Source organism: Archocentrus centrarchus, chromosome 12, assembly GCF_007364275.1.
Source record: "Archocentrus centrarchus isolate MPI-CPG fArcCen1 chromosome 12, fArcCen1, whole genome shotgun sequence".
Lineage (NCBI taxonomy): Eukaryota > Metazoa > Chordata > Actinopteri > Cichliformes > Cichlidae > Archocentrus > Archocentrus centrarchus.
The window spans coordinates 16,238,344-16,251,766 of NC_044357.1; the positions used below are offsets into that span (position 1 = coordinate 16,238,344).

Sequence of the window (13,423 nt, forward strand, 5' to 3'; positions counted from 1 at the left end):
AATAATACAGTAAAATCTTTGCGGCAAGAGCTGCAAAGCAAATGCTTCTGTATAATCTTTGTGTGCTGTAGTATAACAGCTCAGCAGTAAATGTTGTTAGGCTTACTGGACTCCTCAGACTGCCTGTGATAAATCATTTGAGATGAAATAAACTAAACCAGTAAGTTTAATAAATGAACACACCTGTGTATATCTCATACACACAATTAAACATACTTATCATCACAAAATGCTTTACATCTCATTCATAATTCCAAAAAAATATGTAACTCTAATCAAATTATGCAAATGCCAGTTTATTGAACACCAAAATGCATTAATTTCAGTGCAGTTTTTAAAATTTTATATTAATATTTTTAAAGAGCTTTGTCAATGTCTGCAACATGCTTGTTGTAAGTTTTTAACATGCATGAATCTTATTCACATAAGCACATGTTCATGCCTCTTTTTCCTTCCACCTCTGCTTTAATTACTTATGCACATCATATGTTTGATACCTTGGAGAGAGCTATTCAAAAAATAATTAAATTGATGAACAGTAATTTAAAAAAACCAAAACAAACTACACTATATTGCCAAAAGTATTCACTCGTCTGCCTTCACACACATGGGAACTTGAGTGACATCCCATTCTTAATCCACAGGGTTTAATATGGTGTTGGCCCACCTTTTGCAGCTTCAACTCTTCTGGGAAAGCTTTTCACAAGGTTTAGGAGAGTGTTGATGGGAATTTTTGACCATTCTTGCAGAAATGCATTTGTGAGGTCTGACACTGAAGGCCTGGATAAGGTCAGGATTCTGTGCAGGCCACTCAAATTCTTCCACATCAAACTCGCTCATCCATGCCCTTATGGACTTTGCTTTGTTCACTGGTGTGCAGCCACGTTGGATCAGGAAGGGGCCATCCCCAAACTGTTCCCACTTAGGTAGGAGCATGAAATTGGTCAAAATGTCTGTGTATGCCGAAGCATTAAGAGTTCCTTTCACTGGAACTAAGGGGCCGAGCCCAACTCCTGAAAGACCCCACACCATAATCCTCCCTCCACCAAACTTTACACTTGGCACAATGCAGTCAAACAAGTACCGCTCTCCTGGCCACCAAGACTGAGACTCATCCATCAGATTGCCAGATGAAGAAGTCTGATTCGTCACTCCAGAGAACACATCTCCACTGCTCTAGAGTCTAGTGGCGGCATGCTTTATACCACTACATCTGACTCTTTGCATAGATCCGGACAGCAACTCATTCTTTCACCAATGTTTGTAGAAGTTGTCTGCATGCCTAGGTGCTTGGTTTTATACAGCTGTGGCCATAGAAGTTATTGGAACACCTGAATTCAATTAATTGGATGGGTGAGTGAATACTTTTGGCATTATATGTCTGTGTAGATTCTCAGTCATCCAGGTCATAGTAGTCTCTGGAGCTTGAAAAAGGCGACTGGACTTCTTTTTGTTTCTTGAAGACGTTTCACCTCTCATCCGAAAGGCTTCTTCAGTTCTCAACCAAATGGTGGAGAGACCCAGGTATTTAAACCCCTGTGGGCGTTTTTGGCATTATAGTATAAGTCAGTATTGCTCCCACAACAACAGTCTAAATAATTACAAATCTTAACCTTGACCTGTGCTATAAAATCAACCTTAAGATTACAATAAAGACCTGGTCGTATCTTTTAAGGTCACTGACTGCCTAATAACATGATCATAGTAGCCGATCAGTTGAAGAACAGCTTAATTTTAACAGGGGGATTCACTGCAGCACATTCGACAAATTCGGGAACCAATAAAACTGCAAAATGCGATTCATGTACATAATTTATACATTTAAACAAAAAGTATAAAATAGCGGTGGAAATTTTAAATGCACATTAGGAAGATTTCTTATTGAACATGAACATAAGTTGTAAATGTGCGATCGTGAAGTTGCCGAAAGTGCAGACCGGATGTAGAGATATATTCACTGTCTTTTCAACATGGCGGCTCTCAGGGTGCAACGTTTTGTTTTGGTGTAAAACATCTAGGATTAACGTAACATTTGAAGCACCTGGTAGCCACCTGGTTATCAGAAAGCATCACGATACCGTCAGTATTATCCTGTCTTTGAAGCTAATCGATTCCCTCGACTATCTGGGAGATGTATCGTCGCGGAGCTGCAAAGAAAGACAGCAAGCCGGTGAAGAAGGATGTGAGTGACAGCGATAAATACGCCGATCTCTTGGTTTTCGGCTATGCTTGCAAACTCTTCCGAGACGACGAAAGGGGTCTTTACCACGAACACGGAAAGCATCTTATCCCATGGATGGGGGACAAGAGCATCATGATTGATAGGTCGGTTGAACAAACTTAGACCGCAACATTATGCTAACAATCTCTCCTCTCCGTTAGCCTGTCTCAAAATTCAAGGGACCACGTTGGAGTTGTTGCTTGTAGAAGCTTGGAAACACCTGCAACTGGCGGCGATTGTTTTATTTCTTGCCTGCTAACGTGTCTTTGGATGTCCCGAACTAAAAGAAAAAAAAAAGAAAGAAAGAGAAAACACCCGGTTTCTAAAGTTTCTGCGATAACATGCTAACATGCAAATGCCTCAGTCTTCGCTAATGTTAGCCATGACTGGCCTGTCATGTATGCTGCTGCCAGGTTATACACTCCAGCTGCTGTATTATAACACAACACTGAGCAAATGGAGTGAATACATTTATTTAACACACTTTTAAGACCGCTGAGGTCAGTGTAGTTTGCGCTAAATGTAGCACATTGTCCTGATATTTTGCGCCAAATGTACCGCCTAATCTGGCAGTTGAAGCGCAAATTTATATTTCAATATCTACAAGACTACTCAGGTTAACAGTGAAATGGGCTTTGCATCTTACCATGTTATGGGAATTTCCTCTGGAAGCTTTTTTTTCATCCCTTTTATAGTTGGATAATATGGCTGAGCTATGACGTTTTTTCCAGTTCTTTTCAAACTGAATTTTTCCTAATCTAAAGTGGTGAAGTCCCTAGTTAACCTGGTATTTTATGATGCTTTTGTCGTGCCAGAGCAAATTCTAACCAAGACTAAAGTTACTGTCATTAAGGTGATTCAAAGTATCATGCTGACAGGTGGTTTCCACCTTTTCTATAATTTTTTTTTTTTTTTGCTGATTGTGAAGCCATTGTCACCTCCTTATGGAATTTCTTTAAACACATCATGTGCATTTAGTCTTTTGAATCACCTTAGTGTTCAGATTCAACTTATGTTTCATTTGTACAGCCTTTGTTTGTGTGTCTTTATTACATAACCCAATTTTTCCCCAGCAAGGTAGGCTAAGGGGTCCTTCCAAACCCCGAATGCCAACCTCAGCTCCAGATTTCTTTGTCTTCGTGAAGAAAACTGCAAGTGAGAGATGGCGTAGAGGGACGAACCCTGGAAAATGTCGTCCATTTGGGTTCTTACGGATAGGTATTTATGTGCTCGGGTTTGTGTGAATGTAACTTTCTTTGCAGATTTAGAAGTAATGATGAGTGTTACAGGGAATTATTGAACCCTGTAAGGTAAGAGGCGAGTTGCTTTGTTTGTCTTTTTTTTTCAATTTTCTTTTTTTAAATATATATATAATGCTGTTGGCTTGTAAAATTTTCCCAGGAAGAAAATAGAGACAGAAAGCTTGCTAGTTCAGAGCTCTATCAAAAATTATGCCCAATATCTTAATTAGGATCATTATTGCGATTTATGTATTTTGAGAAAACTTTCATGGCAGGCTTACAGAAGTAGACCAATTTTTATATTGTAAATTGTGGGTTTTAGGTTTTGCTTCCTTGGTAAGTAGGTCCATGTTCTGTATGAAAAGCTTGGTCAACTTCCTTTTCTCTAATCCTTTTCATCATCCAACAGATATGATGGGCGTGGTCACTTACATGACCTTTCAGAGTATGACAGCGGGTCATGGAATACATCCTACCAGCTGTCGGAGGAAGAGGCCAGGATCGAGGCGCTCTGCGACGAGGAGAGGTACCTGGCACTACACACTGACCTGCTGGAAGAGGAAGCTAGACAAGGTGAGCAGGATACTGGTTTAAACATTCAGTAATAATGGTTCAATAAAGAGGTAGAAATCTTATGTTTACCCTAAATGTGCTGTCCCTGCTAAATAGAATGTTCATACTTAAGTTTTAGTTTTATTTGTCATGTGTAAGTTAACACAGGGTCAACATTACAATGAAATGAGTTTGACGAGATAAAAAAAACCCAAAACATGATCGGTTTTCAAAAGCTGCTTTCATGCCAGTTCAAAGTTGTTTTCTGTTTGTATTCATGCATTTTTATTCAGTCTGTAGTTGCATGGACTGACATGTCAGGGGGTGCTCACCTAACAGTATATTTACTATCTTCATCTGTTGCTCCAATGGATATTTTACCATAACACCTACTGGTCCCTAAAACGTTCTATATTTAATGTACATGTTGACGTTTCCTTACTGTTGATTCCAGATTGTTGTCAATGTGTAGAGGAGAGATCAGTAGAGAGTTAGAATGCGTACAACACGGTGGAGGCTCTGTCATGGTTTGGGGCTGCTTTCGGCCAGTGGTGTTGGGGATCTTTGATGGAATCATGAATGCAGAACGGTATCTGTAAAACATCTGATTGGCAATGGCTTCATGAGAGTGATCTCAAACAGATTGCCAATGCAGTAAAGCCATATTTGGATAGAAAGCTTGCCTAAGAGAGTTCAGGCTGTGCTGAAGAATAAAGGTGGTCATAACAAATATGGACTTTCAAGCTTGTTTCACCTTATATACAGTATTTCCATGTATGTTTGTGGATGTCTCAATAAATCATTGCACCTGTCCCATTTTGTTTTGGTAGTTAAATATAAAGAAAAAGGAAGGTGCCTCAAAACTTTTGAACAGTACTGGAGATGAATCCCACATGAAATCCTGCAAGCACAGACAATATCATATTTTAGTCCTTTGCAGTTTAACGTAAAGCACATACAGCTGCATGCACTAATGGATGACATTTTGTTTTTAGTTTGACTTAAAGTGGTCAGTTAAAAATGGAGAAATGTGTTGTTATGATGACCTGCTTACCATTTTTAGATTTCTTGACGTAAGGATGGAAAGGTTTAGCCTACTGTGATGAATACAATAGAGTTGAAACTGAAGTGAACTGCTCCTTTGGTCTTTTCTTGTGCTACTTTAACAGAGTGTGACATAAAATATGTATGAAGGAATTGTACAGTTTTTCATTTTATATTCACGTTATATTCACATTGCACAGGTTGGCTACAAAAAATATTACCAAGGGCTGCCATTGTCCCTCAGGCCACAGTGTCCTACTAAAGGAAGTTGCTTTCCAACTTCGATATGTGGTTGCATTCATTGACATTTAATTAATAGTTTTCTAAAGACCACAAATCAACCTGATCTGTTCAGATTCCTTGTTTTGTCTAACCAAGAGTCCAGAATTCAAAGATATTCAGTTTACTCTCATGTGCAGCAGCAAGGAAAGAATTTATTCAGTTTTGGTTGAATTATTACACTGTTCAATATCTATAGTTATATATCTAAAATGCACTATATTGACAAAAGTATTCGCTCGTCTGGCTTCCCATGTGTATGAACTTGAGTGACATCTCATTCTTAATCCATAGAATTTAATATGATGTCAGCCCACCCTTTGCAGCTATAACAGCTTCAGCTCTTCTGGGAAGGCTGTCCACAAGGTTTGGGAGTGTGTTTATAGGACATTTGTGAGGTCAGACACTGATGTTCGATGAGAAGGCCTGGCTTTGCAGTCTCCGCTCTAATTCATCTCAAAGGTGTTCTGTCAGGTTGAGGTCAGGACTCTGTACAGGCCCGTTGCACATCACTGCACAAAGCAAGGTCCACACTTTTATGGACGCAGTCATGTTGGAACAGGAAGTGGCCATTACGACAAAATATGAAATTGTCCAAAATGTCTTGGTATGCTGAAGCATTAAGAGTTCCTTTCACTGGAACTAAGGGGCAGAGCCCAACTCCTGAAAAACAACCCCACACCATAATCCCCCCCCCCCCCCCCCCCCCCCACCACCACCACCACCAAACTTTACACTTGGCACAGTGCAATTAGTCAACTGCCAACCAAGATTTGTCCATAAGATTTCCAGACAGAGAAGCATGAATGATTACTGCAGAGAACACATCTTCACTGCTCTAGAGTCCAGTGGTGGCGTGCTTTACACCACTGCAACCAACGTTTTGCTTGGTGATGTAAGGCTTGGGAAACCTAAAATTTAACTTGATATCCGAGTGTTTCTTAGTTTTAGACTAGTCGTTTTTTTCCCCCTTGTTTAGTCCACTAAGAAATTAGTCACCAGGAACATCCGTACTTTGAACATGACATGGTTGTTAGTGCCAGACAGGTTGGTCTGAGTATTTCACAAACTGTAACTCAAATAAGGATTTGCTACAGCCAAGGTGTGCAGAAGAGCATCTCTCAATGCACAACACATCAAAGATGTGACCACAGATGGACCACAGCAGCAAAACAAAACGCTGGGTGCCACTCCTGTCAGATAAGAACAGGAAATTGAGGCTACGGTTCACACAGGCTCACCAACATTGGACAACAGAAGATTGGAAGAATGTTGCCTGGTCTGATGAATCTCACTTTCTGCTGCTACATTTTGTTGGTAGGGCAGAAACAACATGAAAGCATGGATCCATCCTGCTTTGTTTTAACTGTTCAGGCTGATGGTGTAATGGAGTGGGCGATATATTCTTGGGACACTTTGAGCCCCTTAGTACCAACTGAGCATTGTTTAAACACCACAGCCTACTTATTGTTGCTGACCATGTCCATCTCTTTATGACTGCACCCCTCTTCTGATGGTTGCTTCCAGCAGGATAATGCACCATGACACAAAGCTCAGATCATCTCAGGCTGGTTTGTTGAACATGACAATGAGTTCACTGTACTCAAGTGGCCTCCACAGTCACCAGATCTCAATCCATTAGAGCACCTTTGGGATGTGGTGGAATGGGCGGTTTGCATCACGAAAAACTACTCCAAACTAAGTAGGTTAATGTTTATTGATGCCTCTATCGCGGCTGTCATATTACACTAATGTAATTTATCAGCTTCTCTTTTGAACTCTTGTCATTGCTGTCTTGTTTGTTCACAGTTAAACATTTTCACTCTCTTTAAAGGCAGTGCCAGAGTTTTAATTACTGTGTAGTACATTTTAATTTCAGGCCTGCATCATCTTTTGAGACTTCTGCAGACTGCCGCTGTTCATAAAAACTTGTCATTTTATCCCAACAAAAAATTGGCAAGTCCTATATTTGTTAAACCCCCACCCCCCCACCCACCCCCCCCCCCCCCCCCCCCCGGTCATTCTTCAGAGCAAAATGACCCCACCCCCCACCCTTTTTTTTTTTTTTTTGTTTCAGACTCTAAAAAACACTGGCTTTAGCTCTGAGTTGAAGACCCACAATTTCTATGGAAATCACATTTGGCTCATCCTGGATACTTGTGTCTCGCTCATTTTACATAATATAATGAAACTGGCTGTTTTGATGACAAAGCATCCTTCTAAAAGACAGATGTAATGACTGTAATTGAATTTAATAAGCCACAGTTTTAAGTGAAATATGGTGTCCGATGCTCAAACTGACAGGTCAGAATGAGTCAGCTAATGGTTTGTGTAAAACATACACACACATACTGTAGAAAGTGCATCTCGCAGTTTGGGTTGCCCTTGAATTTGAAGGTCTGACCCCATTTTGCTGAGGCAATTACCCATCTGTCCACTTAAAGGATAGCGACAAGAATAAGAAATATTTATAGAGTTCAATGAATTTCAGTAGAAAACGGTTGGTCACGGGGCCCAGTACGTATAATGTTTAGAAACCAAAAGGTAAGAATCTCCATCCACTTATATACATAACAGTGATAACCATATTGTTATTTGTATATCATAATGATCACAGGTTATTTGAGATTATCTGTGTATTATAATACAGGTGCATAGGGTGAATGCTAATTGGTTGAACATTACCTTCTTGATATTTTAACAGAAAGGATGTCTTCCTATGTATACTTTGTTGCTTTCACCTCAGATACATCTGAGTGGAGTAAATATTGCATTTTAGTTCATGTTCTTATTTTCTGGTTTTCCCTTTTTCCAATGGAAAAATGACAAGTTTAAAAACTCATCCACAGACATTGACCAGAGAAAACAAACATTAGGTTTGAATACGCAATTGTATGAAAAAATTAGTGAGCCTATTACAGTTTTCTATATTTTTGCATGAATATGTCCTAAAACTACATAAACAATTCGGGTGTTGTTATCCAACCTAAATTCTGGAAAAAGTTGGGATGGTGTGTAAAATGTAAATAAAAACAGGATGTTAAGATTTTCAAATTTCATAAATCCAGTTTTATTCACAATAGAACATAAACATCAAATGTATAAAATGAGACAATTGTTAAGACTTTTGCAGTATAATATTAAAAGATTTTCTGAACCTGGAGAAACCTCTGCATGCAAGGGACAGTTGTGAAAGTCAATATCGGATGTCCGTGATCTTTGGCCCTCAGGCAGCACTGGACTAAAAACAGGCATAGGTCTGTCATGGAAATCAATGCATGGGCTCAGGAACGCTTCCAGCAATCACTGCATGTGAACACAGTTCACTGTGCCATCCAAAAATGCAGGTTAAAGCCGTTTAATGCAAAGAAGAAGCCATATGTGAACATGATCCAGAAATGCTCCAGAAATGATCCAGAAATGACCCATTTAAAATAGACTGAGGCAAAGAGGAGAACTGTTCTGTGGTCAGACAAGTTGAAATTCTTTTTGGAAAACGGACACCGCCCTCTCCAGACTCAAGAGGAGAGGGACCATCCGTCTTGTTATCGGCACTCAGTTCAAATGCCTGCATCCAGAGCTTCCACCAGTTGAAACATTTGGTGCATCATGAAATTAAAAATACAACAAAGCAGCTAGAATCCTATATCAGACAAGAATGGGACAAGATTCCTCTCCCAAAAGTCCAGCAGCTGGTCTCCTCATTGCTCAGATGCTTACATACTGTTCTTAAAAGAAGAGGGCATGCTACACAGTGGAAAACCTGCATCTGCCCAGAGCTGTTGCTGCCATCAAATTCAAAATTAGCTGATGTTTTTCTTAAAATGGTACATTTTCTTAGATTAAACATTTAATATTTTATGTTCTACTGTGAATAAAATATGGGTTTATAAGGTTTATAAATCATTGCATTCTGTTTTTATTTATTTATTTTGGAAATGGGGTTGTACTTGGTAATTTATTAATTGAGAAAAATATAATAAAATGACCTACAGGTGCTGGTCATAAAATTAGAATATCATGAAAAGGTTTATTTATTTCAGTAATTCCATTCAAAAAGTGAAACTTGTATATTATGTTCATTCATAGCACACACTGATATATTTGGTTCTTTTAATTTTGATGATTATAACTGAAAACTAATGAAAACCCCAAATTCAGTATCTCAGAAAATTAGAATATTGTGAAAAGGTTCAATATTGAAGACACCCGGTGCCACACTCTAATCAACTAATTAAGTCCAAACACCTGCAAAGACCTTTAAATGGTCTCTCAGTCTAGTTCTGTAGGCTACACAATCATGGGGAAGACTGCTGACTTGACAGTTGTCCAAAAGACAACCTTTGACACCTTGCACAAGGAGGGCAAGACACAAAAGGTCATTGCTAAAGAGGCTGGCTGTTCACAGAGCTCTGTGTCCAAGCACATTAATAGAGAGGCGAAGGGAAGGAAAAGATGTGATAGAAAAAGTGTACAAGCAATAGGGATAACCGCACCCTGGAGAGGATTGTGAAACAAAAGCCATTCAAAAATGTGGGGGGGATTCACAAAGAGTGGACTGCAGCTGGAGTCAGTGCTTCAAGAACCACCACGCACAGAAGTATGCAGACATGGGTTTCAGCTGTCGCAGTCCTTGTGTCAACCCACTCTTGAACAAGAGACGGTGTCAGAAGCGTCTCGCCTGGACTAAAGACAAAAAGAACTGGACTGCTGCTGAGTGCTCCAAAGTTATGTTCTCTGATCAAAGTAAATTTTGCATTTCCTTTGGAAATCAAGGTCCCAGAGTCTGGAGGAAGAGAGGAGAGGCACAGAGTGATCAGTGATGGTTTGGGGTGCCATTTCATCTACTGGTGTTGGTCCACTGTGTTTTCTGAGGTCCAAGGTCAACACAGCCATCTACCAGGAAGTTTTAGTGCACTTCATGCTTCCTGCTGCTGACCAACTTTATGGAGATGCAGATTTCATTTTCCAACAGGACTTGGCACCTGCACACAGTGCCAAAGCTACCAGTACCTGGTTTAAGGACCATGGTATCCCTGCTCTTAATTGGCCAGCAAACTCCCCTGACCTTAACCCCATAGAAAATCTATGGGGTATTGTGAAGAGGAAGATGCGATACGTCCGACCCAACAATTCAGAAGAGCTGTAGGCCACTATCAGAGCAACCTGGGCTCTCATAAAACCTGAGCAGTGCCACAGACTGATCGACTCCACGACACGCAGCATTGCTGCATTAATCCAGGCAAAAGGAGCCCCAACTAAGTATTGAGTGCTGTACATGCTCATACTTTTCATGTTCATACTTTTCAGTTGGCCAACATTTCTAAAAATCCTTTTTTTGTATTGGTCTTGAGTAATATTCTAATTTTCTGAGATCCTGAATTTGTTGTTTTCATTAGTTGTCAGTTATAATCATCAAAAATAAAAGAACTAAACATTTGAAATATATCAGTCTGCGTGTAGTGAATGAATATAATATACAAGTTTCAGTTTTTGAATGGAATTACAGAAATAAATCAACTTTTTCGTGATATTCTAATTTTATGACCAGCACCTGTATATGTGAATAGCAAAAGTAAGATTTTGGATTCATTAACAGCAAAAAGACATTTATGACAATTACTGATTAATTCTGCACATCCTTTTAGAGGAATTTTCACTCAAACCTTTGTGTAGAGCAAACCAGTGTAGTAGTGGGGGTCCCAGGCCCAGGCATCCTGATATTTTTCTTCAGTATTCCTTGGTGATGGGCAGCTGTTCTGGCCCAAATATGAGAAAGGCTCAAACCTTGACACTACCAACACCACCATGTTTCACAGATAAGGTTCTTACACTTGTATACAGTATTTTCTGCAAAGATAATGCTTCTCATTTAAACCAGAATGTTTCATTTGGCCTCATCTGTCAACTAAACAGTTATCTGTTGCAACACACAAGACAGGACTGTCACTGATTTGGCTAATTTCAGAGCTATTGCACCCCTAGATAGTATCTAATTAGCACAACTACAACATCTACTTACTAAGAATGTCAATTATCTTCACAGGCAGGTGTCCTCCATCGAAATCGAAAGTCGTGATCAGTTTGTGCAGTCTGATTTGAAGTGCTCATCAACACTGTAGTCTCTGATTATGTGTGCTTTCTAATCCTTCACAGAGGAAGAGTACAAACGTCTGAGTGAGGCTCTGGCCGATGAAGGCTCTTACAATGCAGTGGCTTTCAAATACAGCGCTGACTACTATGACCCCTCTCAGCCCACTGAGGAGGAGGATGCTAACAAGGAACCTGGTGAGAACTCATCACAACTTGCCAGATAGTTGCCAGCCAGATGTAGTTATGGTGGGCATTGTGCGGTGTCTAGAATTCTAGTTGCTTAAATTTTATTTTGTGTTTTTTGCCTGTTGCAGTCTGCTGTGAAGAACACAGCAGCTCTAATATCTCTTTTTCTTCTTCTCCTTCTTCTTCTCTTTGTCGTCTTCTCCTTCTTCTCCTTCTCCTTCTCCTCCTCCTTCTTCTAATCAACATTTGTTACATCTGTTACTTTTAGTCCTCTATCCATTTCTGACTTCTTACAGATGTTTCCTTTGTGAGGAGCCTCATGGATTGCCTAGTCCCTTGCACAAATCTTTATATCACAACCTTTCCCCTGAATGTCACGTAAACAGATCCTTAGCCCTCAAACAGACCCTTGTCGTGTCATGTCTGAAATGACTTTGAGTTTTCCCCATGTTACTAAAACATCTTCTAAAGCTCCAGATACCTGTAGAGGATGACTTTAAGTCAGCAAGCTCTCACATTTGATCTGCTTTGAGTTGAACTCTATTTAACAGTATCATAAAAATGGTCAACAACTTCTCCCATTTCAATTCACATTCATAGGTACAAAGAGAGCATTTGGGCTGATATCACAATTATTTGCTTCTGATTGATAGCCAAATCAGAAGGTTAATCTCAGCACATTTTATTATGTGGTCTGTCAAAACATGATAAATGCATCTTATTGTTAGTCTCCCTTTTAAACCCCACACCAGTCATTAGCCAGTCATTTTACAGTATACCAATTAATTTCACATCCTGTCAAAATAAGGAGCCTAACTTGAATAAGCAGTATCTCTTTGCTGAAGTTATTTAAATTATCTACTCTGTTTTCACTGAGTAACTACACTGTAAGTAGGAGACTGCCTTCTTTTCTAAGTGTGTGGAGCTGCAGAGTCAATGTGTGAATAAAGATAATGCCGGACTTTCCATTAAAAAATGATCCATTTCAGTGGTTTTTATTGTAATGTGTAATTACCAGTGAGATTTACTTTATTTAACATTTAAGAATTAGTTATATTATCCAATTGCAAGTAGTTTAACCCTGATAATAATGCTATTATATAACTGAAGTGATCCCTAAATTTGAGATACAAGATGGTGTGAGCACACTTTTGGCTTTTTAGCCTGCTGATTTCATATTGCAGGCGAGTGGAGCCCATAGGCATGGCACTTTTTTATTCCATCATAGATGCATTTTATTAAAATAAAGGGCCCTTTATCACTGCAAACTCTCTACAGTGCCACATTAAACATTTAAGATAGTTTCCACCTGACCTGTATGTTGTCATCAAGATGAAGGTAAAGGCTAGAGTGCTATTTTGCTTTGATGTATTTGTGAAGTGTGGGATGGTAGTGGAGGGCATGTGTTTCATCCATTTTTAATATGATTTAGGAATTCAGAATTAATTTTTATTTTGCTGCTCAAATTGGTAGATGTCAGGTAGGGTAGTAGGGTATGGTATGTTAGTTTCTTGCTGCCAATGATTAGCAAAAGTTAATTGTTTTTGTCCTTTTCTTTTTCCCCATCCTCATGCTGCTTCACATGTGTAGAGGAGTCAGAGCCTGAAGAGAGTGAAGAACCATTCGTTGCACCCCCAGGGCTTTCTATCCCTCCTGATGTGGAATTGGTGAGTGTTTGTTAGTTTCTTGAAACTCTTTGTTTTCTATGTCTAACTTTCAGGTGTACTTTTAACCTACTGAGACCTGAGCTCATGTTTGCGATGCAGTTTTAATTTCTCATAGATATTTGTGATTAGATGGACCTGAT

At 39.4% G+C, this 13,423-nt stretch overlaps 1 protein-coding gene across 3 annotated transcripts in view; it reads left to right on the forward strand.

Annotated features, from left to right (window-relative positions):
• Positions 1 to 1,960: 1,960 nt before the first annotated feature.
• Positions 1,961 to 13,423, forward strand: part of sfswap (splicing factor SWAP) — a 47,346-nt gene continuing 35,883 nt past the window's right edge. Inside the window, exons 1-5 of one of the 3 annotated variants that reach the window (XM_030742886.1) lie at positions 2,207 to 2,325; positions 3,295 to 3,439; positions 3,872 to 4,035; positions 11,494 to 11,625; positions 13,207 to 13,283. In XM_030742886.1, coding sequence (XP_030598746.1) covers positions 3,411 to 3,439; positions 3,872 to 4,035; positions 11,494 to 11,625; positions 13,207 to 13,283 — 402 coding nt within the window. In that variant the 5' untranslated portion in view covers positions 2,207 to 2,325; positions 3,295 to 3,410. Of the gene's footprint in view, positions 2,326 to 3,294; positions 3,440 to 3,871; positions 4,036 to 11,493; positions 11,626 to 13,206; positions 13,284 to 13,423 lie in introns of all 3 variants that reach the window. The other 2 variants (XM_030742887.1, XM_030742885.1) reach the window with 2 other exon arrangements.